The 27,753-nt window shown below is 32.3% G+C and overlaps 1 protein-coding gene and 1 long non-coding RNA gene across 4 annotated transcripts in view; one reads left to right on the forward strand and one right to left on the reverse strand.

Moving 5' to 3' along the window:
• RBBP8 (RB binding protein 8, endonuclease) overlaps nucleotides 1-27,753 on the forward strand; it is a 109,717-nt gene that overhangs the window by 77,262 nt on the left and 4,702 nt on the right. For both annotated transcript variants that reach the window (XM_074276522.1, XM_074276531.1), the window contains 10 exons: nucleotides 3,085-3,189; nucleotides 5,345-5,442; nucleotides 7,292-7,404; nucleotides 8,449-9,058; nucleotides 9,412-9,538; nucleotides 9,945-10,036; nucleotides 12,574-12,688; nucleotides 20,728-20,886; nucleotides 22,562-22,631; nucleotides 25,186-25,282. In XM_074276522.1, the coding sequence (XP_074132623.1) occupies nucleotides 3,085-3,189; nucleotides 5,345-5,442; nucleotides 7,292-7,404; nucleotides 8,449-9,058; nucleotides 9,412-9,538; nucleotides 9,945-10,036; nucleotides 12,574-12,688; nucleotides 20,728-20,886; nucleotides 22,562-22,631; nucleotides 25,186-25,282 (1,586 nt within the window). The remainder of the gene's footprint in view (nucleotides 1-3,084; nucleotides 3,190-5,344; nucleotides 5,443-7,291; nucleotides 7,405-8,448; nucleotides 9,059-9,411; nucleotides 9,539-9,944; nucleotides 10,037-12,573; nucleotides 12,689-20,727; nucleotides 20,887-22,561; nucleotides 22,632-25,185; nucleotides 25,283-27,753) is intronic.
• LOC141547900 (uncharacterized) overlaps nucleotides 1-27,753 on the reverse strand; it is a 139,326-nt gene that overhangs the window by 26,844 nt on the left and 84,729 nt on the right. For both annotated transcript variants that reach the window (XR_012483664.1, XR_012483663.1), the window contains one exon: nucleotides 24,148-24,195. This is a non-coding gene — a long non-coding RNA (uncharacterized LOC141547900). The remainder of the gene's footprint in view (nucleotides 1-24,147; nucleotides 24,196-27,753) is intronic.

A 27,753-nucleotide genomic window follows, 5' to 3' on the forward strand; every position in this document is an offset into this window, starting at 1 on the left:
GAAACTGGCAGAGTTCATTTTATCCTATAACCACAACACAAATTATTATTTCAGTGGTCATCTAGTTATTTCATTGGTTAGGTAGCTAGATAGTATAGTGGAGGGAGTATTGGACATCCAACTTCAGACACTTCCTAGCTGTGTGAGCTTGGACAAATCACTTCACTCTGCCTCAATTTTTAAGAGTTGCTGTTCTGGAGTGTTGATTCCAATAGACTTTCTTCAGTGACTATACATAAAGGAGAAAATAAGGATAAATTATGCTAATAGCTTTACAAATATTTCATTTGGTCCCATAAGAATCCTATGGAGTTGGTGCTATTATTACCATCTCCATTTTACAGTTGAAGAAACCAAAGTGACTTGCCCAGAGTCATACAGCTAGTATCTGAAGTTGGATTTTAATTCAGATCTTCTTGACGCGAGGCCCAGTTTTCCACATAATGTATGACCTGGTGTGATCCAGCTTCATTAAGTGAAGTTATGTGATTGTGAGTCCTAGAACAGCACAATCTCTGTAGAATCAAAATTTTACATTTCACAAACATCAGTGGTAGATACACATCTATGGTAGACATAGAGTAGACACTCCCCTATTCCCAGGGGTGACTTCATTGTGAAAAAATAGAATAGAAAAGACATTATTTAAAAATATAAAGGCAGCTGAATCTTTGTGGAAAACTTCAAATACTGTTATGTTACTACCAGAGTATGAAAAGATCCATAAGAAGAGCATCAATACATTGGCTCAATTTTCTTTAAATAATTTATGTAAAGATGCATAATAATGACAAAGATTTAGACAAATTTAAGAAATTAAGTTCTGTAGATCAAGAAGAAGGGAAATGATCCACACTGGTGAAATTAACAGATTCATCTATCTGTTGATGTTGTATATGGATGTGTACATTTAATCTGTAATTTTTTATATAATGGACATTTTATAATATCACATTGTGTGGGGAGGTGTCTAAATTTTACTAAAACTATTACTTTTCATATTGTAGCAGGTGATGCTAAAACATAAACCTCACCATTATCTGCTTTATATATTGTTCATGTCATTTTTAGTATTTGTCCCCTTATCTTCTCTAAGATGCTCATATCTGTAGGGAGGGTTGTCTCTCATGTTTTCTTATGTGTTATGGAAAGCTGCTTTGTGATATAGTTATAAAAAAACTCAGTTTCAAATTCCAACTCTGTAACAGCCATATGACATTGGGCAAGCTGATTTCTCTGATTTTCATTTTTCTTTTCTTTGAGTTCTTGACCATATCAAATAAGATTATGGATAGGAAAAGTGCTTTGCAAAGTCTAAAGAAAGAGGTGAATATGAATTTTACTATAAGACTGAAACCCAAAGTAATCAGGAAAATCTCTTGGGTAAAAGATATAGTAATGCATTTCCGAGTTATATGTAAATTGTTTTTTAATTTTTAGTTATCTATAGCATGATTTATACTCTACTTGTGCAAATAAACAAATATAATTGGAGTTGTCTCTAAAAGATTATGAATCAGTAGTAAGAACATAATAGATATTATGTTGAAAAATAGCCAATTTCAATAGGCTTTCTTCAGTGGCTATGTGGAAGGTAACATGGATCTTTTAAAAATGAAGAAACAATTTTTTTTTTTTTCCTATTCCTTGCACCTTTGTCACCATCTAGTGGAGGACAAATAAATCACTATCCCACACTCTTACAAGGCATTATTGTTTCTTGTGTATAGTGATGCCTTTATGGAAGCTTGTAGACTACAAACATAACAGTCCATCAGCAGACTAATTCATAAAGATTGTCAGTTGCTAAAACTTTCTAGTACTTTCACACTGCCAGTTAGATGCTAAATTAAAAACCAACGATATTACTTTTTGAAGGATCTTCAGTTATCAGCTATTCTTCTTAAAATCAGGAGAGGCTATACTTCAGCCATTTTAAACTGAGATGAATATATTAGGACCATCTTAAATGTACATGAACTTTCAATAAAGTAGATTATACCATTTTGTTTTGTTAGAGAAGTAATTATTCATTTATATGTGTCATAAATTCCTCCGGTTCATTTTTCCATTATTGATGACTATCATGTAATTTTTAAAATAGTTTTTATTTACCAGAGATATGCATGGGTAATTTTATAACATTGACAATTGCCTGACCTTTTGTTCTAATTTTTCCCCTCCTCCCCTTCTCCCCCCAGATGGCAGGTTGACCAATACATGTTAAATATGTTAAAGTATAAATTAAATACAATATATGTATACATGTCCAGTTGTACAGTTGTTTTGCTGTACAAAAAGAATCACACTTTGAAATAGTGTACAATTAGCCTGTGAAGGAAATCAAAGGCAGAGAAAAACAGGGACTGGGAATTCCGTGTGGTTCATAATCATCTCCCAGAATTCTTTCACTGTATGTAGCTGGACATGTAATTTTTAAAAACTGTATTTGTATGCATTCCTCTTCTTCAGGACATTCATATCACTATTACTATGAATCTGAAACATTTTGTTACTAAGAATATTGTTAACATTGTAAGCTAGCTAAATTATTTGAATGAGATTCACTCTATTCAGTTTATTAAGCACCCAGTGTATGTCTTCAGTGAAGCTATACTGATTTATTTGTAAGTTTGTTAATGTTTTATTCTTTCAGTGATGCTGCATTTTCACAGGATCAGGTATCATTTTAAAGTTGCTTTCTAGTTATAAGGAAAGTTTACTTCAATCCTTTAAAAAATTACTACAGGTTTTGCTGTTTTCTAGACTCTGTGTCCTACTAGATGAAATAGGATTTAGGTCCTCTTAACATATAGTAATATATAAAACATCACAATAAGTACTTCTGATAAGATAAAATTAGGCATGTAGATGAATTAGTAATCTATATGTCTTAGAAAATCTGTGAATTCAAGCAATTATGCTTTCATTGAGCCACCTCACAGTTTTTATTATTGGTAATAAAATTAAGATACTGAATTTTTACAGGTTTATGAAAATTTCTGAAATGAGACCAAATTTTTACGAATTTGATTTCTTTCTTATTTTTTTAATAAAAGTTTTATGTCTGTTTTGTTTTTTCAGAATTAGCAAAAAGTCTAAAGTCTTCAACTCAAGTACAGCAAAACCTTTATGAAAGTGAAATTCTTGTAGCAGATACTTGTGATCAAACATTATCATCTATGACCAGTAAGAGTAACATTGGATTATTTAATAATACAAGTCTTTTTTTTTTTTTTTTTAAAGAAACTTCTTTAAATTAGATGAAGCCATGTCTGTTTTATGTTCAACTATTTGAAATATTTAGAGAATGGGGTATTTTATAGTTTTCTGATGAATTGAAATTTGACCTGTTAAGCACTGTAACCTTTTCTTCTCCAGCCATTGTACAAAGTCTAGCCAAAAATATGTTTGTATATTCTCTTTCCTCGCTGAATACAGTATACAAAATATTATTTAAAATTTCTATTTTATTTTTATTTTCTATTATTGTCCTGAAGGTATTTCAGAGACAGCAATAGGAGAAGGAAAAAAAAAAAGCTCCTTACCTTTTAGATTTGATGCATTTTGGTGTGGGGGAGAAGGAAGAAATTTTTTTTTTTTTTTTTTTTTTTTGAGTGACAAGATGATGAGTATCAAAAACAACTATTAAACAGGCTTGTAAAGGCAAGAAATGCAAAAAGATTGGTATGAATTTGTACTGGGCTCTGAAAGCTGCTTTAAAAAAAAAATCTCTGATAAGTTTTTTTTTTTTGCTAAGGCAGTTGGGAATTAAGTGACTTGTCCAGGGTCACACAGCTGGGAAGTGTTAAGTATCTGAGATCAGGTTTGAATTTAGGTCCTCCTGACTTCAGGGCTGATGCTCTATCCACTGCGCCACCTAGCTGTCTTTAGAATGCATTTAAAAAAAAAAATTCAAATTCTTTGTTTTTTAGTTTATTGTAATTATTAGATCAGGTTGTTTCATGCAAACAGGAGATTTAAAGTACTTGGAAATAGTAACTTAAATATTTCTCTTGATGTCTTATTTATATTCTCAGGTTATTTAGTAATCTTTTTTAAAATAACAAAAGCAACCTTCAGACCAACTCATTTCTAAATCATTGCAAATTAGTAGTCTGTATTAATGAGGTTTGACTAACATCTCTAAAGTATATGCTGTAACAACTTGGGGAGAGAGTAGAAAACATGACCTAATTTGAAGGGTAAGCCAGATAGAAAGTTGGAAAACAAATTGTATCCTGTCATTGCTATGATATCCAACTATGAATCTTGTCTCCAATGCAATCATGCCCACCCTCTCCCCACATAGTTCTCTCTTCTTTCTTCTCCCATCCACTCACCCAACATCTTTCCTTAAGGAGATTGTTGGACCTGTGGGTCAGTTATAACCTAATATGGCACATCTCCATATACCAAAAGGAAAATCTGGACTTTTCCTTTACCTCTCAGATCACCTTGTGATTGAGACAGGAGTCCATTAGAAGGCAGTCTCTGCTCTTTGGGGGCAATAACCAGTAAAATCATTCTTCCTTGTTTTCATTTTGAGAGTGGAACAGATTTAGTCATCCAAGATGAGCAGGTAGATTACATTATTTCTCCTCCCAAACTCACAGGTCTTCCAAACAAGATTGATTCTCTATTGTAAAGGACTTTTAAATAATTACTTATAAAACATGTCAATATATAGAATAAAGAAGCTATATTATTTGAATGTCCTTTACTGGACATTCTATATTGGCTACATACATTCTATAAAAGCTCACTATAAAAGGAATTTCTGTATGTTCTCTTTTCCCTTGTCTTCATTATAATCATAATTCCAAATGGAGAAATACTCTAGAGAGTTGAAAGCCTTTCCTGAACAAGAGGTTAATAGAATACTAAGGCCTAGATAGTCTAATACCACAATTACTTTTGCAGGATATTCAGGAATGTACTCTGCCTTACTGACTCCCAGATCGTTTCCCTGCTATTGTCAACAATCCTTACCTTGCCTTTCTCTAAACTATAAAAATTTCTTCAATTCACAAGGGGCCAGTTCTATAGTTCTAGAAGCTTATTCTTCTCTTCATGTATTTATAAGAGATAATAAAGCCAATTTGAAATGTTTAAAAAATGTATGTAATGCTTATATTTTAAATTTAATATTATACTTTCCTAGTAAGTACTTATTATGAAAATTGTTTGTTGTAAGACTTTTTAAAAAACAAACTATGCGCCATTTTATCAATTGACATCTTGTGCATAGTAATCCTCATTAGTAAACCTCTCTACCAGATGTGCTCTATTTTTATAAGAAAATAGCTGTATATTCACTTGCATATGACTTTCTTAAACTTAGATATTCAAGATACCAACAATTATCCCATTGAGAAATCATCTTTTAACTTAGCTGCAGTTGTTGCTGAAACACTTGGACTTGGTGTTCAAGAAGAATCTGTAAGTAATAATATATATCTTGATAAATATGATAACTAAATTGAACTTAGAGAAAAATATTTTTTCAAGTCCTGAGACCTTCATGTTGAGAATAAGAGAGAGACTCAGCCATCACCAAGGTTTAGTTAGGCCCAAACCTTTGATCCAGAAATACAGTGATGAGGTCCTGCACCAAGATGGTGGCAATATCAGAAGAAAAAGGAATGTGTAGGAAAGAAGTTAGGAAGGTGAAAACAGTAGTAGTATAAAATTGATAGGACATGACAGCTAATTGGATATCAAGGTGATTGACCTACTTAAAGGCTGCAGAGAAGTCAAGAAAGATTAGGATTGAGAAAACACCATTAAATTTGGAAATTAAGAAGTCATTGGTTACTTTATAGAGTGCCGCTTCAGCTGAATTTTTACAAATCATATTGCAGAGAGTGAAAAGAAAAATGAGAGGAAAGCAAGTGGAGGCATCTATTGTAGATAGCCTTTTCAAGGAGTTTAGTCATAAAAGGGTGGAGAGCTGGAAGATGATAGAGTTAAAGGATGATAGGGGATAGATGGATCAATGAAGGTTTTTTTGAAAATAGGAGAAATGTGTTTATTTTTGTATTCAATAGAGAAATAGCCAATAGGCAGGGGAGAGATTGAAGATAGGAATGAGAGAAGGGCCAAGGGGCAATCTTTTGGAAAAGATCAAATGTATTGGAATCAGTTGGGCATGTAGAGCCTTGGTAATGAGAAAGGCCACTTCTTCATGTGATAAGTCATTTACAGGTGTGGTGGAAGAGATAATACCAGAAGGCATAGAGATTATATACCTTAAAGTTTTAGTGAATTTAGTCAACTTAGTGTCATGATTTTCTCCAGTTTTATTCAGTTTCATGAGAATAGGAGTAAAAGCAGCAGATGATGAGAGTAATCCAAGGCTGGAATTTGGTAGGGCAAGATGTTAAACAGGATGAAGGGGTAAAAGATCCATCTGAAAGAAAAAGACAGACTAGAGTTTAATTGTTTCACCAATGGGTAAAGATGTGCAAGTGAAGGCATTTCAAGGATCATCAGTGGCCTGGGAAAGGATTAAAGGGTAGTGGGATTGGGGAGTTTTCAATGAGATAAAAAAACAGGATTTGGAGTAAGGAAGAGATAGGGGCAAATTAACAACAGGTTATGATCAGATAAAGGAATGTTCATGGGTGATATCACATTTGATCATCTTTGTGCCTAGATGTAGTGGAATAGAGGAGTAATTGAAAATAAGTAAATTGAAGAATTGGTAGTTTACAGGTCAGCATATCTATTGAAGTTTCTTTATGAGGAGCAAAAGTTGAGAAGGAAAGAGTTTGAACTTGGGGGAAGAAAGGATAGTATTCTATAAGTTGCTAGACATCAGCCCTCAGAATCTTGATTGAGTGATAATTCTGAATTGTATGAACTTCAGAGGAGGAGAGATTACTGAGTGATAGCAGGAGTGCCTGGAAGAGGCATATGGAGGGGTTTAGTCTAGTCATTGAAATAGAGATGTGAGTGAAAGTGCTACCTGTACTAAAGAGTAGCTTGGGATGTTGGAGAGTGGGCTTTTGTTTGAAGTGGTTAAGAAATAAGGGAGTGGACAGTGAAGAATGAAGAATAGGATATGAAAGCTGGCATTTAGGAATTCAAAATCACTGGAATGAGGAAGTATGAAGTTATGTTATTCACTGAGGAATGAGTTCAGGCAGGTTATCACCGTTCATAGGAGTTATAGGAGGCCAAAGAGAATTCCTAGAATGCAAGGAATGGTTTTTCTGTGAAGCAGGTGAAGGCAAAACAAATACTGTGGAGTTGAATTTTCAGTCTCATGTGCATTTTTCTACTAAAGGACTCGCAAAGTGCTTCGAATCCTCTCAGTGAAGATCTGCACCATCAACAGGAAGTAGAACCAAAGAAACAATCCTTTCAAGAATCCACAAAAAATAATGAAGATGGTTTGAGGTAATTGGGGAGGATTTTTTTTAAAGCTCCAGAAATAAAATGTTTTTAAAACTTAAATTTCAGGATAATGGATTTAGAGCTAGAATGGTTCTTATGTATCATCTGGTAGAACCCTAATTTCATAAATGTGAAAAGTTCAATGTAGCAGTTTTTTATAAATTTTGTTAAAATGAATTTTTGCAGTGGCTTTTTTCTCCGTTTGATTTTTTTTTTTTTCTTTCTTTCTTTTTTTAATATTGTTGTTTTTGCATTCTACAAGGAGTGAGAGAGGTTTAAGTAATGAATTTACTTCCATCAGTACTTGGAATTCACTATTCCTAAGTAACTTTTACCTTCTTTTAAAGAATTCAATCTATCCTGTCAGAAAATCTTCAAATAATGTGCCAAAACTGAATAATTTACCCACTTTAAATTTTGCCATACTACTTTATAACTGCATTTTCAATGATAACTTTTCTCCCTATTCTACTAATTTTAATGAGAAACAAAGACTATATTTTATGTTTCTTATTCCCTACTTTACTTGCTTTGCATCTAAAAAGTACTTACATGTTTGTTAGATAAACGAAAGCAAAGTAGAGTCATGTCTTGAAATTATAAGTTTTATGAAATCATGAATAAGCAGCTTATAGCCTTGTAGCCTTTGTTTACTCTTCTGCAAAATGAGACAATTATAATGGCAAAAACTTCTAGAGTTTTTTGGGGAAGTGATGAGTTAAATTCATGTAAAATGCTTTGCAAGGCTCAAAGCTCTCAATAAATGTATTATTATTATTAACACACTTGATTGGGCATGGAATGATATTTTGCCTGATAGAAAGTATAATGTAGCTAGCCAGTTGCTGCATCCCTCCTACTCTTAGCATCCTGGTTTACTAGTAGGTAAACAAGACATTGTCATAATTTGGGGGTTGACAGAGCTTTTTGATATATGTTATTGGTCAGTGTCATTTAATCAGGATTTTAGCATTTGTTTCTCTCTCTCTGGATTACTTATTTCCCCAGTAACACAGGATATTTTACTACTTTTATCTATTTGTTTAGATTTTCAGATTCTTCTCCAAGGACTCCACCTGAAGTTGACTGGGCTGCTCGGGCGTCTTCTCCTGTTTTTGGGGCTGTTTCTAATGTGAAAAATGGTTTAAGCTTGAATACAAGCTTGTCCCCTTCTCTTTTAGAGGCTGGGAAAAAGCCCCATCTCAAAACAAATTCCCTAAGCATTATTTCTAATTCTAAAACACAGAAAACTAGATCAAAATCTGAAGACACCAACCTTGTTACATGCCTTAATTTTGGTTCTCAACCAAGCACTGTCATTGATCATTCTTCTTCCATTAAGCAAATGATTGTGAGAAAGAATATGAGTGAATCAATAAGTACACAGATTGAGACTGATAATTCAAAAGATGAAACTACTGAAAAAAATGATCTTTTTGTGCCATTGAAACCACTGGGAGGTAGAGGAACCAAAAGGAAGAAGACTGAAGAAGAAAGTGAACATTGCCCCCAAACTTCTTTTGATAAAGAAAACGCTTTTCCTTTTCGAGGGGATATTCATCATTCTGTCAATGGAGAATCTGTATTGGATAAACCCCTGGATCTATCTGATCGATTTTCAGCTATCCATCGAAAAGAAAAAAGCCAAGGAAATGAGGTGTGTAAAAACTGATTTAGGCAAATAACTCTTGATGTTGTTTTGAAATTCCTTCCTAAGGGCTCTTCCTCTAGGCACACAAATTTAAATAACATGCTGAGACTCCCAAGATGATCCCTGTTTCCCTGTTTCCAGGAATACATCATCCTGTCCCATAATATATCATCCCTAGATTAAATATATATAGCCACAGATGAAAAAAGAAAATCCTGCCTTCAAAATCCCTCTACTGCCTTTTAGAAGTTTGGATTCAGAGTATCTTTTGGCTGGCCTGAAGGCATATTGTTGTGCTAGATGTTCAGGGATTTGTTTGTAAAGTTCTTTCAACTACTAATACTGTCATCTATTCTTAGGTTATTGGTGGTTATGAACCAATAAAAATGAAAGGCAGGATGGGACATGGAGATTGTGAGCTTGCCTCAGTTCTTCAGTTAAACCCTTGTAGACTAACTAAAGCACAAGCTTTACAAGATAATCAAGGTATGTATCTGTTCTCTATAGTACATTTTCAGTTTGTTTTTTAAAAAGTCATTAAAATGAGTGTAAATGTCAACTAAAATAGCAGTTCTTATTCATTATATTAGTTGAATTAACAATAGACTTCATTATATTCATTATATTACTTGAATTAAGATAGACTTAGTCTATGCCAAATCTTCCTTTGAGAGACCTAATTTTAGTAATTTCTTTTAGTAGGAAAGAAGTTGAACTAGAATTATCACAGAATATCAAGATAGATTATAGTTTTACCAAATTGCATACTATAGTTTTGCTCTTTAAAGTAAGATTAATGTGTTACCAACTTCAGACATGTGTTAAATATTCTGGTTTTAAAATTATATAAATTCATAATTCAAATTTTAATTATGAATTTTTTTTCTCTAAGATAAATCATCCTTAGAAAATATCCAGTGGAGCATAGATCCAGCAGCAGATCTTTCACAATATAAAATGGATATTACTGTAATAGATACAAAGGTAAGTTAATGAAATATAGACATATTTGCTTCTTTCTAGTCTATTGAAAAGAATATTCATCTGCACAACTACAGTTCTTCTACTGATTGACCATATGACTTGTAAATCCAGTTCTTCATTCCCAGACCCTCTTCTTTTCTGTCTGTACCTGTTCTTATGATCTCATAATGATTATATCAATTCCCAAGTGTTCAGTTATGTCTATGTATAAGATAACTATCTCTCTGTCTATATGTCCAATATTAATTTGTTTTTTGAGCTACAGTCCCATGTTTTTATTTATTTACTTAATAGACATGTGTATCTAGATTGTTATCACAAACATTTTTAAAAGGGAGTTAATTTCTTTATTTTTGTTGGGAGTACTAACATCTTTCTAGTCACCTATTTTTTGGTAAAATTTGGATTCCTCCTTGATTCTTCCCTTTCCCACTTCTTCCTCCTCCCATCATGCCCACATCCAGTCAAAAGACAGATTTTATCACTTCTTCTCACGCACAGCTCTGTAATATCTCTTATTTCCATCCCTTTTTCTCCATAATTTAGTTCATTATTCTAATACATTATTCTAAAAGCCTCTTAGATGAATTCCTTGCTTAGTTTTTGTTCCTTTCATCCCATCTACACAGTGCCCAAAAAGTTTTCTGATAATATCATCCCTTAAGAATTTTTAATGGCCTTTGTTTCTTTAATAAAACAACTTTCATGAAATAAAAACTATTCTATTTACATTTAAATTCTTTATGATCTGATTCTAGCCTTTTAGAATAAGGGAGTCTGTATGGTATAATGAAAGACTATTTCTCTGGAGTCAGGAGACCTGGGTTCATATCCTTCCTTTGAGGATTACCTGTATCATCTTGGACAAATCACTTAATAGCCATGAGCTTCCCTTTCCATATCTGTAAAATGAAATTCAGTAATCCATGAGGTCTCTCTGAGCTTTAGATGTTTGATCCCAGAACTTGTTTTTGCTTCACTGTCTTTCTCATACTCTGTAACCAAGTAACCAAACATGCTTAGTTGACACTTTGAAACCTTAGAACTGAAACAGAGAAATTAAGGCCTGAGAACTTAATCAAGATCTTCTGACTTCAAACTAGCAGCTTCCTCTATTGCAAAATGCTAGGTTTGAAACTCAGTATTTCTTCCTCTTTTTCCACTCATGCTTTTGTACAAGTTGTCTCTAATGACTGTAATGCATTCATTAAACTGCTTCTTAAAAATCATTCTTTTCCTTTAAGACTCAATTCACTGTCATTACTTGTGTGAAAATTTTATTTGTTATCCTAGTTCAGAGGTTCTTAACCTGGGTCCATGAACTTTTTAGATTTTTTACTATAACTTTTTGAAATCCTATTTTATTTTATATATTGAAAAATATTAATCTAAAAAGAACTTCATCAGTTTCACCAGTCAACCAAAGAGACCTATTGACACAACTAAGTTAAAAATCCCTACCTTTATTGTTAATGCTTCCTTCTCAAATTCTTTCTTACTTAATGTGAGTTCATTTACCTTCTCCAGTAGAGTATATATTGTTTGAAGGCAGAGATCAATTTTCATTTTTTGACTTTATAGTTTCATCATCTAACATACAGAAAGGTTTTAATAAATATTTGTTCATTGATTGAATTTCTAAAATAGGAAAAATAAGAGTTATGTGACTGATTCTTGTGCTGTTTCCATGAGTTAAATTGGGTAATTTGTGAAAACAGTTTACAGTGTGTTAGGAATCCCTGTGTTGAAAAATCATCAATGTAACCGTGAAGAGAAAAAATATTAGCATAGAATCCTAGAGTAGGAGTCAAGAACTGTGGTCTCATATCTCACTTAAGATATTAGCTGTGTCAATTTTGGAAAGAAACTGTGCCACTTTGGGGAAGATCAAGGCATTTGAACCTTGGTCTTCTGATTCTAAATACAGTGTTTTTCATGCAATAATATGTGAAAAGAATGCAACTACTTTACAGGCTTCTTACGAGTTAAAAACTTTATAAAACTTTCAGTGACATGTAAGTGAACTATTATTATTAGGTCACGAAGCAGCAATTTTAGAAAAATGACTTTCATTAGTTTGCAAGATAATAGTATTTTAATTCTTTTAGTTGACCAGTGTTAATACTGCAAATGCAAAAGTTTAAAATAGAAATAAAGAATGAAAATTTTCATTATTTTGTTTTATACTTGGGGTTCATGCCATTTAAAAATTAGTTTGTAAGAGTGTATATGATTATTTTAGTTACTAGAGAAATTGTGGGGTTTTTAAAATAGGCTATATTTATTATATTTTTACTGCCCAACAACTACGAGATTTTGAGGTAAATGAGAAAGGATAAGGCAGGAGAATCTTAGGTTTTACCAATAAAAAGCAACTTTTAAATTATGAGTTACCTATTATTCATGAAACCCCTAAGGGGCTTTATTCTCTTTTTGAGTCAATAGATTATCTCTATCATAAATATAAGTGATGTATATATTTCATAAGTTTTAAAGGGATAATTGGTGAAAATGTGAATTCTTTTATATTTATTCAGGATGGTAGTCAATCAAGGTTAGGAGGCGAGACTGTGGACATGGATTGTACATTGATTAGTGAAACTGTGCTTTTAAAAATCAAGAAGCAGGAGCAGAAGGAAGAGAAAAGTCCAAGTAAGGTTTGATTTTTTTCTTTTCTTTTCTTTTGAGGGTAGAAGAGAGTTGTGTATTTGCATTCATGTTGTTTAATTATAAGATGATAGGATTTGAGCTGAAAGAATCTATAAAGATCATTGTGTCCAGTCAGCTCATTTAACAAATAAAAAAAATTGACCACATCACTATAAACCTTTTTAAAAATTTTCTTCCAGTTTATGTATTATCTCAGTCATATCCAGAAGGAAGTTTTTGGGAAATTTCATCAAAGAAACCTATTTGAATCTAAAATTGTTGTGGTTCTCTTTAAAAAATTAGATCCTCTTAAATATTTTAAAAAGGGGTGACAGTGTATATGAGAAGCATGTGCTTTTGTGGATTCAAGCAATATTATAAAATTCCTTTTTAAAAAAATCTGATAGGGAAAGGAACAAACATTTATTAAGCAACTACTATGTGAGGTAGAGGCAAAAATGACCTAACAACTAGTAAATGTCTAAAGTCTAGATTTAACCTAAAGTCTTCCTAACTTCAAGTCAAACACTCTGTCCACTGTGCCATTTGCAAGTTAGCCAATATTCTGAGGAAGATGCTCTAGTTATGTTTTCCTACTTCTCTAGAAAACAGCTTAGCTAAACTCTGATGTGAAGCTAGCAAATTCCTCACCTTAAATTTCTGGTTTTGATGAGATAGGAAGAATGGTGATTACTACACTTTTCCCATGCATCACTGTTATTACAGCAAATAAATCATTAAGAGGATAGTATGGTCTGCTACTACCACCACCAAAGTTTCTCCCACTTAAGGGGTCTCAGACATCTCAAATTGAAGCACAAGAGAGTTGCATTGTTCAAAATTATATTTATGCCTTTCTTTCATATAATGGTGAGGAATAGAAAGTGATACCTGTTAGAACTATTGAGCTGTTATCAACTTGTTGGGGGATTCTGAAACTAAATCAGATTATTCCCTCTTTACATCTTCTACTTCAGGCAGAAAAAAACAAGCAACTAGAATTTTGCTTAGACTCCATGTTTCCTTATCTCTCACCCATTATCTCCCCAAATCATATACCTGAGTAAGTTAGAATGTTTGTTTATAAAATTTGCTTATGTCTACAACTCTATATCTCTTGCTGGAGAATAGCCAGATAACAAACAATATTTGATATCTGGCCTCCTTAAAGCAGAAGGCCAAATGACTGTATAAAATTTTTGAATTAAAAGTTGATTATATAGTCAAAGAAGCAGAGAATTTTCAGAATATTTCAGGTGGTAAATGCTTGTGTCATACAAAAACACTAGTAAATGTACTATGTAACTGAAAAAAGATGAATTCTACATCTGATAAATGGAAACTTCAAAGAGGCAAATCTTGTTGTGACATAAGGAAAAGCTTTTCAGCCAGAATTGTCCAGCAGCCAAAAATTTCCATCATTGGACATGTGTAAGAAGGTGATTATAAGGGGTAATATAAATAGGCAATTTTTACTTGTTTTGTTTGTTTTTTGTGCTTTCAGGATCATTACTGTATCCAGTGCACCACTTATTTACCTAGTATTTGGTGAAAAGTTGACTTTGGTCATCACTAAGATGTCTTTTAATAATAAGATTTAATAATTATATTACTTGATCGTGAGAATGTGAGTGCATATTTAAACAATATCATTCTTCATGATTTCATATATCAAACATAGCTTTAAGGCAAAAATTTATCCAATTTATTCAAAGTTTGTTGTTCATTCATTTCAGCTATGTTTGACTCCTTGTGATGCCATTTGGGATTTTATCATTTCTTTCTCCAGTTCATTTTACAGATGAAGAAACTGAGGCAAACGGGGGAAGAGATTTGCCTAAGGTTTCACAGCCAATAAGTGTCAGAGGTCAGATTTGATTTCAGGTCTTCTGACTCCAAGCCTGACATTCTATCCACCACATGTGCCACTTAGCTTTCCTTTTTCAAAGTTAGTGGGGGTTTTTTGTTTGTTTGGTGTTTTTTTTTTGTTTGTTTTTAAAGGGAGACAATTGAGATCAAGTGACTTGCCCAGGGTCACATAGTTAAGAAATGTTAAGTGTCTGAGGCCAGATTCAAACTCAGATCCTCCTGACTTCAGGACTGGTGCTGTATCCACTGAGTCACCTAGCTACCCCAGGTAGACTAATTCTTATTCTCTACTCAGTGGCATACTTTGCTGCCACTTTTTAGTAAGAATGTTAACATTAGACATCTACCAGAATTTCATCTAGTCTAAATTTCTTGTTGAATTATATCTGAAAACTTCAGTCATGATTATTTTTTACTTTTTTTCATTGAATAAGGGCTGCTTTAGAAATATTATCATGATTCAACTGTGCTTGAATTGGAAATAGAATAAATTGAGCAGTTTTCCATATTTTTCATCATTAAATGTGACTTCCAAAAAAATCTTTGTTTTAATACTTATACAATCTGCATTTAAAATATTTATTTTTTTTTTGAGGATGATAAAAAAGTTAATTTCAAAGAGCATATTTTAAATCACTGATAATTAGAAAATTGCAAATTGTAATACTGAGGTATTACGTTATACTTTTTACACTAACATATCAGAAAGGGAAAATGACAAATGCTAGGGGAAATGTAGAAAAGCAGGGACACTAATGCATTGTTGGTGGAATTGTAAACTGGTCTAATCATTTTGCAGGGCAATTGGGTTACACAGAGCATAGAGTACTGGGCCTCAAGCCAGGAAGAGTCATCTTTCTAAGCTTGGCCTCAGACATTTTTTAACTGTGTGACACTGGACAAGTCTCTTAACTTTGTTCACTTCATTTCCTCATCTGTAAAATGAGTTGGAGACGGAAATACTAAACTACTTCACTACCTTTGCCAAGAAAATCCCAAATGGGACCACAGAGTGGGACACAACTAAATAAAAGCAATCAGCTGTTTTAGAGAACAATTTGGTATTGTGGCCTAAAGGCTATAAATCTTTTCATACCTTAGACCCAACAATAAATACAACTTGTGGTATCAAAGCTATAAAAAAAAGTACTCGTACATACAAAAATATTTATGGCAGCTCTTTTTATGGCGGCAAAGAATTGGAAACTAAGGGAATGCCCATCAAGTGAGGATTAGCTGAGAATTGTGGTATATATAATTGTGATGAAACACTATTGAGCAAGATGGTTTCAGAAAACTTGAGGAGATTTCTAGGAATTGATGCAAAGTGAAATGAGTAAAACCAAGAGAACATGGAACTGAGTAATAGCAATGAAATAACAATAATCAGCTACTCTGATCAATAAATAACCATTTCAGAGGAGTCATAATGAAAAATGCTGTCGACCTCCAAAATAAGAAGTGATGAACTCAGATTCTGCAGATTGAAACATATTTTCTTTGTTTCAGTCTGTACTCAACATTCATCAGTTCCTTCGTTTTTCTTTTTTATTTCTTTTACAGCTTGGAAAAGTAAGAATGTTTCTTGCTTTCTCAGATCGGTAGGAAAGGGGCAAGAAAGAAGTAAAGAATTTGGAAATGAGATTTTTAACAATCTACATTAAAAAAAAATAAAGGGGATGAAAAGATGTACACTGCCTCAACTCTCACCATTGGCCTTTTTATTCAGTCAGCATGTGTTTCTTAAACAGAAGCTGAACAGGGAAAATAAGCTAGGTGCATAATCGAGTATGAATTTTGAAAAAAAGTGAAACAGGATTGTCTTTGAGACATAGTGCTTTTAATGATTCTAAATTGTTTACTTATAAAAATTACCATAATTAATAATAAATGACTACAAATCATGAAATTATCACTGCAATTAAAAAAAAAATTAACTTTACAGTTAAACCAGATGACAATACAAATTACATGATGAGCACAGGATAGTTATAGCATGATATCAACAATGTTTTATGCACAGATATTTTCATAAAAATTTTTTATGACTTGAAAATGTTAGGATGCTTATGTAGCAAAAGTTTTAGACAATAGAGGGGGTAGCTTATTTGATACATTGGATCCCTTAGAAAATAAATGAGCAAGAGAAAATTTTCTAATACTTTGGAGTAGTTTTATATGAAAGGTCTCTGGGAAAACATTATCAAAAGGCTTGGAGGGAGTAGCTAACCTCATGAAAATCTCAAATCTACCAAAATGCATCACACATGAACTAACAATTTAAAACTTGAATAGGGCCTTCTGGTGCCAAGCTGGTAGAGTGAGGAAGGAACTCTCTGAAGCTCTCCTAGATTCCCATCCAAACAATTAAAAAATGACATTAGAATTAATCTGGATGCAGGAAAGCAGCTCTCTATCAGGACAAGAAAGCTGCTCACTAGGGAAGGTTCAAGAGCAGCAACAGCAGCCAGCCTCCAATAAGGGTCTTCCAAGCAATAGGTCAAGGCCTATTGCTGATCAGTAGTGAAGCACCACACAGAGGCTGGCCAACAATGAGATCCTACTCTTGAGGCCTTCTAGCAGACAAACTATTTCCATAGCATCTGAGCAGCAGGCTCCATTCCTGGAGTACACTAGTAAAACTATTCCTCCTCTAGGGCCAGCCACCAGAAAGAATATTACAGTAACAGGCCAGCACTTAAACTGAATACCCAGAGGAGGCCAAAAGGTACACCCATCCTCCAGTATACAACAGAAGTATAACATCCTCCAGTGAGAGAAAGCAGCCAAACCTTGAACCCCAGAAAAAGCCAGCATTAAGATTCCAAGCCACAGAATAAAAAACTTTGGATCATACAGGAGCAGAGCCTAACTCACATATTAAAAACACTAAATCACAAAAAACAGTAGAAAACTAATAAAAACAAAAAAAGAATTCGACTGTGGTGATAAGGAAAATCAAGGCATAAATTTAGAAGAGGATAATGGCATCAAAATGGCTACATGTGAAGCCGCAAAAAAAAAAAAAAAAACATATATATATATATATATATATATATATATATATATATATATATATATATATATATATGTGTGTGATATACAACATTTATCGAGGGAAATAACTCTTTTAAAAACTAGAAATGGCCAAATGGAAAAGCTCACAGAAGAAAATAATTCCTTAAAAATTAGAATTAAACCAAGTGGAAGCTAGACTTTTTGGAACATCAAGATAAAGAGATATTATAAGAATTATTAGACTACCTGAAACTTATGATTTAAAACAAACCAAAAAAGCCTGCTCAATATCTTTCAAAAAATTATCAAAGAAAACTATTCCCAATATATTAGAACCAAAGGACAAAACTAAAATCGAAAGAATAAGCAAATCACTACTGGAAAGAAATTCCCAAATGAAAACTTCCAGGAACATTGGACCCAAATTCCAGAGTTTACAGATTAAGGAGAAAGTACTTCAAAAAAACAACAAAAAACCAATTAAAATATCATGGAACAACAGTTGAGATTACAGTGAATTTGGCAGCTTCCACATTAAACAACTGTAGGGCTTGGAATATGATATACCAGAAGGCAAAGCAGTTAGGATTACAACCAAGACTTACCTACCCAGCAAAATTGAATATAATCTTTCAGGGAAAAAATAAATATTTAACAAAGGACTTTTAAGCATTTCTAATAGACCAAAGCTGAATAAAAAAATTTGACCTCCAAATGTAAAACTCAAAGGAAACATAAAAAAGATAAACATGAAACCAGAAAACATAAGAAATTCAAGATTAAGCTATTTATATGTAAATATATAAGATAATTATAATTCTTAAGAAGTTTATTACTAACAGCACTTATAAGGAGCATACATAGACAGAGGGTGTAGATATAAGTTGACTTTGATGGGATGATAATCCCTCCCAAAAAAATAAAATCAAGGGATGAGAAAGAAAATTGGAAGAAGGAGGGGGAAGATTAATGAGGTAAATTATCCCACATAAAAAAGGCATGAAAGAACTATTATAATGGAGAGGAAGCAGGTGGGGTGGGCACAACTTGAACCTTACTCTCATCAAAATTAGCTCAAAAAGGAAATAGCATACACAACTGGATACAGAAATCTATTTTGCTCTAAGAGGAAATAAAAAGGGATGAGAGATAAAAAGGAGGGTACATTGGAGAAGACTGTAATCAGAAATAAAACATTTGTAAGGAGGGAAAGGATGAGGGTAAGACATGGGAAGACAAAGCAATAATAGCATGAAGGGAAAGTACACAGTTACTATAAAAATAAACTATATATAAACTACAAATTTGAATTGGACGAATTCATCTGTAAAACAGAAGTGTATAGCAGAATGAATTAAAAATCAGAATCCTACAATGTGTTGTTTCAAGAAACACATTTGAAGCAGAGAAATACACGCAGGATAAAAGTAAAGGCCTAGAACAGAATTTATTATGCTTCATCTGAAACGAAGAAAGCAAGATGGCAATCATGATCTCAAAGTAAAAGCAAGAATAGATCAAATTAAAAGAGATATGGAAGGAAACTGTCTTGCTGAAAGGTACCACAAACAATGAAGTTACTATACATATATGTATTAAATGCTATCATCTAAATTTTTGAAGAAATTCAGTGAAATACAGGAGGAAATAGATAATAAAACTATATTAATGGGGGACCTCAACTTTCCCCTCTCAGAAGTAGAAAAATCTAACAAAAAAAAAAAAAAGAAAAGAAGTTAAGGAGGTGATTAAAATTCTGGAAAAGTTAGATATGGAAGATTTGGGGAGAAAATTGAATGGGAATAGAAAAGAATATATCTTTTTTTCTCATTAGTATTTGGCACTTACACAAAAATTGACCAAGTATTAGTACATAAAAACTTTACAACCAAATGCAAAAAAAAGTAAAAACAATAAATATATCCCTTTTAGCTATTAATGCAAAGAAAATTACATTCAATAATGGACAATTCAAAGAAAGGTTAAAAATTAATTGAAATTAAATAATCTTTAAAAATAAGTGAATCAAAGAACAAATCATAGAAACAATTGATAATTTTATTAAAGAAAATGAAAATGAGACAACATCTCAAAACTTAGGGGGATTCAGCAAAAGCAATTCTTAGGGAGAAATCTATATCTCTAATTGTTTATATCAATAAAATAGAGAAAAGGCAGATCAATGAATTAATCATACAAGTTTAAAAAGAAAAAGAAATAAAAAATACTTGGTTAAATATAATTGAAAATCAAAAGTGATTGATAAAATTGAAAATAAGAAAACTATTGAACTAATAAAACTAGAAACTAGTTTTATGAAATAAAAACAAAATAGATAAGCCTTTGGTTAATGTTGTTTTAAAAAGGAAAGAAGGTTAAAAAAAATCAAATAAAAAGTACTGAATTCATCACCATTGAAGAAGAAAATAAGACAAGTGTTAGGAGATTTTTTGCCCAATTACATGCCAATAAATCTTATAGTCTAAATGAAATGGATGAATATCTACCGATCTTCATCAATATAGATACCAATATCTTTCTTTTTTTCCCCCCTTTTATTCAAGTCTTGTACAAAATAACTAATATGGCATTTTTTTACATTAAAAAAAAACTTTAAGGGGTCTTTGTTCTTTTTCATTTGGAAGCTCTCTGCAGTAATGCAGAATGTTACAAATTTAGAGATGCCCACCCTATATGACTCTTGAGCATAACCTCCTTTAAGTTTGTCATAAACGGTCCACCTAACAGGTTGGAGTTCTTTCTTTCATGTGACATCACAAGAATACCAATGTAATACTTAGGCACTCCTCCTGTCATTTCTTGCCCTAGAAACACAAGCAAACTTTTAGATAATTCTTAAATTACTCCTTTTATTTCTGTTCTTTGTTTCTTCATTGCTTATGAGCTATAGCCCACACCAATCAACCACATGTCTAGTAATTTAAAGACAAAAAAAGTTAAAATATCAAAAAATTATCCCTATTTTTAAAATGAAGATAATTTTATCATGACTATGAGACCTCTTATAGACACATGGTAAAACTTTAGGTTCTTTCATAAATATGTAATTCCACAATATTCAGAGTTTGTGTTCCTTGGCTCCTTATATATGTATGAATTGTTCATTGCCTAAAAACAACTTATCTTTTTCATAGAGAGAGAAAGAAAAGTGAATGATAGCTTATCAGAATTGTTTGATCAGACAACACGTGAAGAATATGAATCCTATTTGACAGATAGTTCACTGTGTGAACCAGAAGAAAATCTCCAAGTAGAATATGAAGAATTATCAGTTGCTGCAAAGAAACTAAATAGTAAGTGTATTGGTCTTTATTAAAGTATAACTTGTCTTTTAATCAACTGTCATGAAAATTGTAGTGGAACCTTCTGAATCAGGACTAGGCCTGTTGGAATCTAATATACTAATTAAATGATCATTCTAATTTTAAAAGGCATATACAGTGGTTCATTAGCTGTTGAGTTCACTTTTCTCATTTGAATTGATTTTAAAATAAATTATTTAAAATTTCATGTGAAAACTAAAATAGTTATAGAGTAGGAAAAGGAATGGGTAGAGATTGAGAAAAAAGCTAAATAATTTAGACCTGTCTTCTCCCATTTCAGATACTCTTAAAGTAATAAAGGTCACAAAGATGTATGGCATTTTTTTCAGGGGACAATCACATAGGTGAAGTAGATATTAAAGGGAGAATTTTATATTTACATGAAATTTTAAGTAACTAGTCTATATTGGAATTTTCTAAGGCAGTAAAGTTACAATCTAATATATGGTATCAGATCAAGCTAAATCATTTACAGCTTTTCAAACAAGACTTTTGTTAAGCTTTTCTGCCAAAAATAGTCAGATAGTAATGTAATGTATTGGTCAACCTGCCATCTTGGAGGGGGGGGAAGGAGGGGAAAAATGAGAACAAAAGATTTGGCAATTGTCAATGCTGTAAAATTACCCATGCATATATCTGGTAAATAAAAACTATAAAAAAAAGAAAAGAAAGTAATGTGGATACTACTAGGATCATCTTTTTTTTTTTTTTTTTTTAAAGAAAAGTTTCTTTCACAAGTCAGAATTAATTACTACCCTTTTTGAAATCTTCCTTAGCTTCCCCAATCCATAATATCTCTTCTGATTTTTCATTTAATTTGCAGCTATATTCTTTACTTAGAATAATGGAATTTTGCCATTGGAAAGGACCCTCAAAATAATTTAATGCAAAGGACCTCATTATATATTTTTAAAATTTATATTTATTTCCTACCTAATTAGATTGTAATCTCTGAGGATAAAGGCCATGCTTAGACTTCTATTTCCCATGCCTAATGTAATTCCTTGAATATTAAAGATGTTGATATGACTTCTAGTGATGATAATGAAGAGAGAAGAGTTTTTAAGGAGGGAATATGACTTTAATAGTAAGCTTTCTAGTCAGGGTCCATGAGCTTTGATATTTATTCTTTTAAGCACTTTTTCATGTGTACCTGATGACAGTATTAGTTTTTTTCTCCTAGAAATATTTCTATTAGATATCTCTATATAAAATATTATAAATATACCTTAAATACCTTAAATTTAGAGTTCTTATTAAAGTTTTAAACCTTTCACATACATTTTTTGATTTTTTTACTTCATAAGAGAGTACTGATAGGCACATATAGTAATAGTACTATTTTGCAGATGAAAAAGGAACCAAGCCAAAGAATTTGAATTGAGTTGTATTTTGTTTGTCTATGCTACCTAATCAAGTAACCAAATGGAAGGAAAAAGCCTGGGTTCAAATCCTGTCTCAGCCATTTAAGTACATTCATGAACTAAGGAATTTCACTTAGTATGTCTAGACCTCTTCAGTAAAATGAAGAGATTGAACTCAGTAGTATCATCAGTTTTTTCCAGCTCTGCTGCTATGAATCCTATTGAATTCTTCCAATTTCTACAATCAGTTTATCACATAAGCATTGGGATTTTTTTTGCAGGTCATGAAGATATACCTGATAAAGTCAAACAAAAAGCGTTTGTGGAGCCTTATTTTAAAGATGATGAAAGGTAATTCATCTTGATGGATATAGGTTATATTAGAGGATAATTGTAAGAATTGTAAGACTATCACTATAAGGAAGAAGGTTGTCTTGAACTACTAAAAGTCATTATTTATAAACAAAGAAAAAAGAATGTCATTGGAAAATATCCAGGTCAATTCATGGAAGCTTTATGAAGAAGGAAGGTCAAGCAGAGAAAAGGAAACAACTTTTTAGGAAAAAAGGTTTGTTACTTTTGGAATTGGCCATAGTGTTCCATTTCATTATGGTACCCAGGCATCTTTTATTTGATTGATTTTCAAAATTGAAATTGTTATTTGTAAGATTATCAAAATATATGAAAATTTGCCTGATTTTTTTTTTTTTTTTTCCCTCTAGTAATGTATTCTTTTTGGATTAAAATTTTGCTTTTTAACCTTTAGTAACCATATTGTGTGCTCTGATATCTCTATTCTACCTTTTGGTAAAAATTTAAATTCTAGTAATCCTTAGTTTGCAGAGTTCTTTTAACATACATACATGCTGCATATATAAATAGATAATCATATTTTCTGTCATTCAGTTTGTACACTATTTTCAGAGAAAAAAAAATCCGATACACATTGTTAAAAAGAAAGAAGCTTTAAAACATAAAGTGAATTATGCTACTAAAAACAATTTTAGCATTTATATTATTGGCAAATTGTCCAGTAAACAAAGAATTTCAGTCAACTGTTTCAGGAATTTAAAGAGGGTGTGGCAACTATAGAGTACAGATGCTGGAGGTGGGGCTGAGAGTGTTGTTGAAGTTCTGTTCCTAGATATGCCAGCAAATACCACTTGGAAGTAGAATGAGATGAAAAAGCAGGAGGAAGACAGCAGCCACTGACTTGAAAACCTATTAAGGTTAAAGTTTTTGCCCCTTCAATTAAGGATATCTTTCAAATAATCATCCAGGGAAGTCCAGAATTTTTTTTCTGTAAAGCATCATTGTGTATACTTAAGAATAACTGACAGTGTAGTTCTTAGAGTTTGCCAAGAGTTTTACATACTTTTGGACTGCACAATAATCCTGGGAAGCAGATACAACAATTATTATCTTTATTTTATATATAAATGAACTAAGACTTAGAGGTGAGGGAATTTGCCTGTGGTCATAAGAGAGTAAAAATAGGATTTGAATACAGATTTTCCTGATTTCAACAACTTGTGTGATAGCTATATTCCTTGACCATTTCTCATTCTTTGTTCCAAGGATCAGTGTAGCATGCCCACCTGGCAGTTACAATTACTAGTCTGTCCTAGGCCCAACAGAGTACCTTTGACCACTGACCTTTGCAGTGTGAACTCTACCCGGCTTGCCTCCTCTGAGGCCTTCAAAGGTCTCTGGTCACGATCTCTTGAATCTATAGTTTAATAACCGGTAGCGCACTCGTGTAATCTTAAAAGCCTTTATTATACCCACTCACATAATGCTCTGACTTATTGGTTCCCTAGTGAACACCTGCTCAGAAGATCCATGTGTTCACTACCAAAATCCTTACCTCTTTTGGCTATCCACCTCGGCTTAGCCTCAGGGATCTGGAAAGATCCTATAATGAAAGTTAAAAACCAATTAGGAAATAATTTTGAGAGTAAAGTTCTTGCTTGATATATGTGTATTGGCCCATGTGTGGAATTAGATATTAGTACTTTATTTTTATGATATAGAGAACATGTTTGAATTATATGAAAATTGGCTATGTCAAACAAATTTTTTAATACTGTTGAGAATCCACTTCTTAAAGCAATTAACTCTTTTGTAATGTGAAGCCATTTTGTCATTCATCTTTAGATTTTCATATATTGGTTTCTTTAGGGAGGATATAGTTCCAGTTACACATACTTTTGTGTTTATGGATTTTTTTTTTTTTTTTTTTTTTTTTGTAGTATTCCATTACTTCCAAGTTTCATATACTGCTTTTATCCTTTCATAGTATTTCCCAAATTGTAACACCTTTTTGCTGAAAAGGATATATCTTTTGATATTTGTATTATTATTTAAAGAATTTTGAAGAAGGTAGTGTTTCCTTCAGCAAAAAAGGCATAGAGTTTAGCCTTAAATTTGTATAGTTTGTATGGATACATTCTTTGGAAACAGCATTCTCTTATTTGGCTGTAATAGAAAACACCAAATCTAGGTCTTATTCTTTTTTTTGATGGTAAATGATTATTTTTTTACATTTCAATTCTTGCCTTCTATCCCTATCAAAGGGATAAATAGGAGAGGACAGCATTATTAGTATTATTTTTCTATTACAATACTATAATACCTAGAAGGATAAATGAATTCTTTCAAGCAAAATGATCAAATAAAAAGAGTGCCAGGATTTTCCTAGGATTGTTTTATTTTATTATTCTTATTATCAGATAATATATGTAAAACATTTTGCAAATCATAAAGTGTTCTAAAAATGGTAATTATTATTTATTTTGATGCATCCCCAAACTAAGGCCTTTGTGGTGTCATTCACCACAAACTAACATTTGTAATGTGTGTAATGAGTATTATGAATGTCAGATTTTTTTTTTTTTTCTTTTAGAAAGACCACATTACAAAATTTCCCTCACATTGAGGTGGTACGAAAAAAGGAAGAGAGGAGAAAATTACTTGGACATACATGTAAAGAATGTGAAATTGTAAGTAATCCTTTAATAGTTCTGGTTTTTGTTTTTCTAAAAACAAAAACTATTTCTGTTTTTCTGTTTTTCTAAAAAATACCTTTATTATCTCCAGTTTGTCACACACAAACATTTGTGTCAGAAAAAGTTCTAACTTGGTTTAAGAATTGTAGAAGTAACTAAATACTGAAAAAAAGGAAAATTAAAGTACTTGAGATAGTGTGCTGGAGTGACATGTATGGAAATACAATCTTTTAAGCCTCAGCTACAATGAATCTGGAAACTAAAACTTTATTTCTTGTTATTAGAAATAAGAAATGCATACTTGTTTTTACTTCAAATAACTAACTTGCCTAGGGTCGTATAGCTAGGAAATAAATGTCTGAGGCTGGATTTGAACTGGATTTGAACTCAAGTCTTCCTGACTTCAGGACTGGTGCTCTATCCATTACACCAACTAGCTGCTCCAATAAAGTGTTGTTTTTTTTTTTTTTTTTTTTAAAGGCATTATTAGGAGCAAAAGTGACAATGAAGAGAAATAATGATTTGTAAAAGTGTATTCCCTTTTTGAACACCATATCAGCTGATTTGGGCTTGATTTGGGTTTTCTTTTTAAATTTTTATCAGTAAGAAGTTGTCTTTTAAGTTGCTGTCTTTTAAGATTAAATTGTCTAGTACCAATTTAGTTTGGAATATAGTTCAGCACTTACACTGAAAGTCCATTTTGCATCCCATTTGTTTTTGTTAACTTGGCTTGCTTAGAAAATATCATTATCAAAGGATATTCATCTTCATTATCCTGACATTTTTTTCCCTCACAGCCTGTTCTATATAATATTAAGTAGTCCATATAAATAAGATCTTGTGTTTAATTCCTTATTTTTTTATGGTATGATAGAACAAAGATTTATTTGTTTTGAAGTATATTCATTATACTCTATGGGGGGGTCTCAATAGCATCCAGTACAGCTGGCTATTCCTATAGACAAATTATACATGATTGGATTATGTGGAAATCAGTATTAAATTTCTTTCCCTCTCTATAATCTCTCATCAGTAGAGCATTTGGATATGTATCAGAAAGCTCTTTAAAATTCTACAGCTTTATAACAGCTAAGGTATAAGCAGGCAATAAAACATTTAAAAAATTTTTTTTTATTAATTTTTATAATTATAACATTTTTTCTTTGACAGTACGTATTCATAGGTAATTTTTTTTTTTTTTACAACATTATCTGTTGTACTCCCTTCTGTTCCAAATTTTTCCCCTCCTTCCCTCCACCGCCTCCCCTCCACCCCCTCCCCTCCACCTCCTCCCCTAGATAGCAGGCATTCCCATACATATTAAATATTTTATAGTATATCCTAGGTACAATATATATGTGCAGAACCGAATTTTGTTGTTGTTGCAAAGGAAGAATTGTATTTGGAAGCTAAAAATAATCTGGGAAGAAAAACAAAACAAAACACTACTCACAGTTTATACTCATTTTGATTATACCAAATTAAAAAGTTTCTGCACAAACAAAACTAATGCAAACAAGATTAGAAGGGAAGTAACAAACTGGGAAAACACTTTTACAGTTAAAGGTTCTGATAAAGGCCTCATCTCCAAAATATACAGAGAATTGACTTTAATTTTTAAGAAACCAAGCCATTCTCCAATTGATAAATGGTCAAAGGATATGGACAATTTTCAGATGATGAAATTGAAACTATTTCCACTCATATCACTATTGATCAGAGAAATGCAAATTAAGACAACTCTGAGATATCATTACACACCTGTCAGATTGGCTAAGATGACAGGAACAAACAATGATGAATGTTGGAGGGGATGTGGGAAAACTGGGACACTAATACATTGTTGGTGGAGTTGTGAAAGAATCCAACCATTCTGGAGAGCAATCTGGAATTATGCCCAAAAAATTATCAAAATGTGCATACCCTTTGATCCAGCAGTGCTACTCCTGGGCTTATATCCCAAGGAAATATTAAAGAAGGGAAAGGGACCTGTATGTGCCAAAATGTTTGTGGCAGCCCTTTTCATAGTGGCTAGAAATTGGAAGATGAATGGATGTCCATCAATTGGAGAATGGTTGGGTAAATTATGGTATATGAATGTTATGGAATATTATTGTTCTGTAAGAAATGACCAACAGGAGGAATACAGAGAGGCTTGGAGAGACTTACATCAACTGATGCTGAGTGAAACGAGCATAACTAGGAGATCATTATACACTTCAACAATGATACTGTACGAGGATGTATTCTGATGGAAGTGGATATCTTCAACATAGAGAAGAGCTAATCCAATTCCAATTGATCAATGATGGACAGAATCAGCTAGATCCAGAAAAGGAACACTGGCAATAAAACATTTTAAAGCATACTGTGTACTTATACAAAGGAAGACAAAGAATCCTAGTCTTAAAAAGCAGATAATATAATTTGTTCTGTCTTGTCCAACTCTGCATGACCTCATTTGG

The sequence above is a fragment of the Sminthopsis crassicaudata genome, chromosome 1, assembly GCF_048593235.1.
Source record: "Sminthopsis crassicaudata isolate SCR6 chromosome 1, ASM4859323v1, whole genome shotgun sequence".
Taxonomy (NCBI): domain Eukaryota; kingdom Metazoa; phylum Chordata; class Mammalia; order Dasyuromorphia; family Dasyuridae; genus Sminthopsis; species Sminthopsis crassicaudata.